General features: G+C 50.4%; 1 protein-coding gene across 1 annotated transcript; it reads left to right on the forward strand.

Annotated features, from left to right (window-relative positions):
- The first annotated feature begins 2,941 nt into the window (after window positions 1-2,941).
- Window positions 2,942-4,955, forward strand: LOC147982986 (uncharacterized). Its single transcript, XM_087539406.1, has 2 exons — window positions 2,942-3,175; window positions 4,028-4,955. The coding sequence occupies exons 1-2, from the start codon at window positions 3,114-3,116 to the stop codon at window positions 4,695-4,697; spliced, it is 732 nt and encodes a 243-aa protein (XP_087395532.1). The 5' UTR covers window positions 2,942-3,113; the 3' UTR covers window positions 4,698-4,955.
- The last annotated feature ends 265 nt before the right edge of the window (window positions 4,956-5,220 follow it).

Genomic DNA, 5,220 nt, shown 5'->3' on the forward strand with positions numbered 1-5,220 from the left:
CTGAACATCTTCGTCTTGTGCTGGAAAAGCTACGGGAGCGTCAACTCTATGCTAAGTTTCCAAGTGTGAATTCTGGTTCCCTGAAGTAACCTATCTTGGGCACGTCATCTCCAAGGATGGTATTGCCGTCAAACCTGAACGAGTTCAGGCTATTCTCGATTGGACTCCTCCGCAGAATGTCAAGCAAGTCCGAAGTTTTCTCGGTCTTGCCAGCTATTGCCGTCGATTCGTCGAGAACTTCTCCAAGATCGTTAGGCCTCTGACTTATCACTCGTCAACTGCGCCCTCACGAAGAAAACTACCTAGTTCACGACCTCGAGCTTGCTTGCTGTCATTCATGCACTAAAGCAGTGGCGACATTACCTTCTTGGTAATCATTGCGAGATCTTCACCGACCACCAAAGTCTGAAGTATCTGTTTACTCAGCCAGGCCTGAACCTCCGACAGCAGAGATGGATGGAGACTGTTGCAGACTTTGACGTGGGTATATCCTATACCCCAGGCAAGGCTAATGTAATGGTTGATGCCTTGAGCCGCAAGTCTTACTGCAACCACCTCCAGGTTCACATGGTTGAGCCCTCGCTTGTTGAAGAATTCAGAAAGGTGAACCTCCATATAGTTCCTCCGGGTGCATTCGCTCCCCCTCCCCCCGAGTGCCGCAAGATGAACCTCCACGTAATTACCCAGGGTTCTCTCAATACCCTGGTTGCTAAATCTGATCTCGTGGACAGCATCAAAACGCTACAGAATTATGACTCTCAAGTCCACAAGATTAAGCGCTACCTCGCTGAAGGAAGACCCTCGTTCTTCACTATTGCTGATGATGGCATCTTGTACTTCAAGGGCCGCCTAGTGGTGCCATGTTGAGAGGAAAACCATGATATGACACAGGAGGTTATGAAAGAAGCTCATGATACGCCTCTATCTATCCATCCTGGTAGTACAAAGATGTACCAAGACATCCGTCAGAGATTCTGATGGTCTAATATGAAGCAAGACATTGCTCGGTATGTTGCTGAGTTTTGATCGATATGGGATTTTTTTTTCCTTTTTCTCACTTCAGCGTAGTTTTGGTCTTTGATGACTTTGCTTTTTCTCGACGTGTTTATGTGGGTGTATTAGTGTTGGTTTGTGTACATTCTAGCTGTGCACAAGCCGGGTGTGTGTGCTCATTACGATCGTACACTTGATGCCTCATTCCGAGTAAATAAAATTCATCCTTTATTATTAAGAAAATCATTAGATATTCCGAGTAGCAGAGTAGCTTCCAACCAGCAATTGATCTAATCGTCCCAAAGGAGGAGTATCCGAAGCCCATATCACAGCGCCACATGCATACGTCCGACTCATTTCCAATAGACAGAAGCAGCACGGGTTGACCTAGCCTGCGCGCTCCATCTAGAAGGCCGGGCCGTATGGCGCGCACGCGGCGCCAACGCTGCTGCGGATAGAATGAACGCGCGCACGCTCGGTTGCCTGCTTCGTCATCAACAAATGTACGTATTGCATTTCAAAAAAAAAATGTACGTATTGACAAGGAAAGTGTTGCTCAGCGTCGCCAACCAATTATGTCATGGTACGTGGTACGTAGCATCATAGTGCTGACGGAGGAGTGGTGATAGTTAAATTAGCCAGGCCGGCTGCGGCCGTGCTTTGGCTGCTTGTACGGTGACTAGACTGAGATTCTGACTCAATGCGCCCGTCGGCTTCACAGCCTCTGCTCGCCCCGGCAACCACACCTGGGCCCCACGTCGCATCCATCCCCGGACCCGTCCAAACATGGAAGCGCCGACGGCGGACGCTTTGGCTCGTTGTTGCTGCCCGTCGTAACACGACCTGTGCTGCGATACGAATCGCACGCTGGCATTTGTGCGCCTCGCCGGCGATGCATCTTTTTCCTTTTTTTTTATTATTAGGTGAATTCGTTTTCCTTTTGGTTCCTGACGAATCTGTTCCTTTTTTGGTGTACTAGTAATAATGTACGTGCATTGCACGTTTATATTAGGTAGGATATTAGTTGCACGTTATACTAGGTAAGATATATCTGTTGCACGTTGGTATTTGGTAAGATATCAATTACTTTTTCGCGGAAATGGTAGGATATTAATTACATGACAGATTTTATAGGATAACGTTGAGTCAAAATGTGTTTATAACCAATGGCAGTGGTGGGTAATTAAAGCATTAAACGTGTTTGGTGCTCAACATTGAAGCGATTTCAACCGCTAGATAATATGATTTGACGGTCGTGATGGTTTGTATCTGCCTCTTTGAGTCTTTTTATATTGGTATAGAATAAAAGAAAGATCCGATAAGCTGCTTCGCGGAGATGGCGGCGCCAATTTTTCATTTTCATTTCAGTGAACCGAGCGCAGTGCAGTTGCGCGTGCGCGGGCGAAGCGCGCTGTGAAGCGGTGAAGCGCACCTAAAATTACGCGAGAGAGCAAAGGCTAGCTGACGACGCAAACCAAACACACGGTCCGGCTTAACCGCGGAGCGGCACCGAGCAGCCTGGCCGTTCGTCGTCGATGCAGGGTTTGGGTTGCAATGCAAGCTGCTGCTGCTGTTGACCTGATGAACCCGTCCGTCCGGCGCCACCCTTGCTCGCCTCCAACGCGCGAGTCAGCATCGTTAACAGTAGTAGTAGCATTATTTAGCGGAAAAATATCCGTGAACAAATTCTCGACCCAAATCCATCATTAGCGACAGGGTATTATATTTATATATATTCTACTAACGGCAGTATGTCTGTTAAGGGGGATCGGACGAACGGTGACGCACATGCACCCGATCGAGTGATTCATTCCAAGCTCAGGGATAAATAACTACGTACATTTTCATCTGAACAGCCTTAGCCTAACTCACACAGTTTAATCAACTATACCAACTATCCGTATCATTGTTTTGTCATTCTGGCTCCTCGCGTCTGATTCAGCTACCTCCTACTACTATAAAACAGAGCGCGCGCGGCACAAATCCCACCAAGGAAATTCTTCCAGCCAGTTTCCAAGCCCGCCGCCACCGTCCCTCTCGCTCGCGCGCTGCCACCCCGACGCCCGACGGGAACGGCTCAAGCAGCGACGACGGCGACGTGAGCCGGCGGAGCTGAACCAATGGACAAATTTCGTGGATCGCTTGATGCTGCCGCCACCGCCACGGCTGCTACCATCGCCAGGTATAAATGCATTGATCACCAGTCCTCCTTCCGTTTCAGCTCGGTACCGTGCTTTCGCCCACGCGGCCGGCACTCGGCCTGCGCCAGCCCAGTCGCGGCATCGAGGGAGCGTCGCCCCTTACGCCGCTGCGTTGCTTAACTCTTCGGTTGCCGGCCCGCCGCGCGCCTTGCGGTGCCGCCCAGCACACCGCTCGCCCAGCAGGCCATATGTGCCCGTCCACGACGGCCCCGGCATGCCGGGTCGCTCCTCGCCCGGCATGCCATAGGTCCGCGACGACCACGACATGCCCGGTAGCTCGCGTGGCATGCCATAGGTGCGCGTCCGCGACGGCCGCGGCATGCCATAGGGGCGCGTCTGGGACCGCGACAGCCGCGGCATGCCATAGGTGCGCGTCCGCGACGGCCGCGGCATGCCATAGGGCCGCGTCTGCGACCGCGACGGCATGCCATGGGTGCGTGTCCATGGCGGCCACGGCATGCCGGGTCAGCATGCCATAGGTGCGCGTCCGCGACGGCCACGGCATGCCATGGGTGCGTGTCCACGGCGGCCACGGCATGCCGGGTCAGCATGCCATAGGTACACGTCTGCGGCGGCCGCAGCTCCGCATGTCGCAGCTGGCTGCGCCGAGCAACTTGGCCACCGCTCCGCGCGTGCTCGCCTCGCTGTACCGCCCGTGTCAGTAGCTGCGGCCGCCGTGAGATCGGCGAACTACTTAGTACTGTACTAATTTGGAGCAAAATCTGATAATAAGGGTGAAAAGATCATTCCCCGGCCACAATCAATAGTACAATTATGCGATTTCAATTATCTGTTATGGTTCCTAACAGTGCGACCTACCTGCTTTTGGACAGATCTACTGAGGTCGCCGGTATTCTTAGCAAGATGATGGATGATCAGGGCGAAATAGTCGTGGACATCCGTAGCAGCGACGAATCAACCGTTCACCCAGCAAATGTGGTTCTCATACAAGCCTTGGCTATTTTCTGTGGCAGCAACAGCATTTACCCTTACTCTCACGTGGTTGATTGGTGGGTATCCAGGCTCGAGAAAGATGCAGAATTGGTACGCCAAGGTGAACATGGTGGAAAATACATATTCTTGCTGAATAACACATCTAATGTTCGTCAAATGGTGCGGCATCAAAGGGCATCTTTTGTGGGTGACGAACTGGCGAGTAGGCTCAGTTCAATGATGGAGGGGTACAAGAAGAGCTACCTGGACGAGTGTTGGGCTCCTCTGAACCGTTTAAACGTGGAGGAGTTTACTGCCCAATTTCTTGCTACATCTAAGTGTCAGATGACGTGGAAGGTTACAGCTGAGCTCAGGTACCAACTGCGGCGGGAGATCGTGGATCTGATTGTTCCGTCGTATGAGGTGTCCTTATCTGCACTGCGGGGAAAGGGAAGCCGACATTCAGGTGTGTCTAATTCGTTGAATGGGCCAATGGTGGGGAACAAGAAACAGAAGAAGTATACCGGTGGGGAACTGGAAGTGGAGATAGGAGGATTATTTGAAGGGTGAACGGCTAAGCTAGTGGAAGAGTAGAGTAATCTGAAATAAAGTAACTTCTTACCATGATCTTGCTAGTTGCACGTGTGCCCGTGTATATCTTTGTCTCGGGGAAAGGGTTTGTTTCGTTTTGTAATGTTATATTAGTCGCGTATATATAGACGCCAATAGTGAGTGGTAATACAGATGAAATTCTGCTATTGTTTTGGAGACCAGAGTCGGCAAGCCACCTTGTTGGAGATAGAAGGTAGAGTTGGTACCAAGCCATGACGTGTAGACTAAAAATATGTATGCAATGGAAATTGACAGTTTTGTTTTTGTTGTCATGTATGGTTCATTGGGCAAGTTTTGAGATATACCCTATAAAGGAAAATGAGCACGCATTCTCCTCACATTCTCTCTCATGGAAGTATGAATTTTCTTCTCTCCTCCGGGATGCTTTACAGATGTTGCTTCTTGGCAGCACAGTATTTCCACCAAATGTTTGTTTTATTAGTCATACCTCATCAAGTTAAATTAATCTCACAAGACAACG

Source organism: Triticum urartu, chromosome 2A, assembly GCF_056163025.1.
Source record: "Triticum urartu cultivar PI428250 chromosome 2A, HENAU_Tu73, whole genome shotgun sequence".
Lineage (NCBI taxonomy): Eukaryota > Viridiplantae > Streptophyta > Magnoliopsida > Poales > Poaceae > Triticum > Triticum urartu.

Excerpts from the sequence above, each read along its gene's own strand:
- LOC147982986 (XM_087539406.1), top strand. The coding sequence starts at position 3,114 with ATGGACAAATTTCGTGGATCGCTTGATGCTGCCGCCACCGCCACGGCT. Across the intron at positions 3,176-4,027 it reads ACGGCTGCTACCATCGCCAG|ATCTACTGAGGTCGCCGGTA; the intron begins GTATAAATGCAT and ends GCTTTTGGACAG.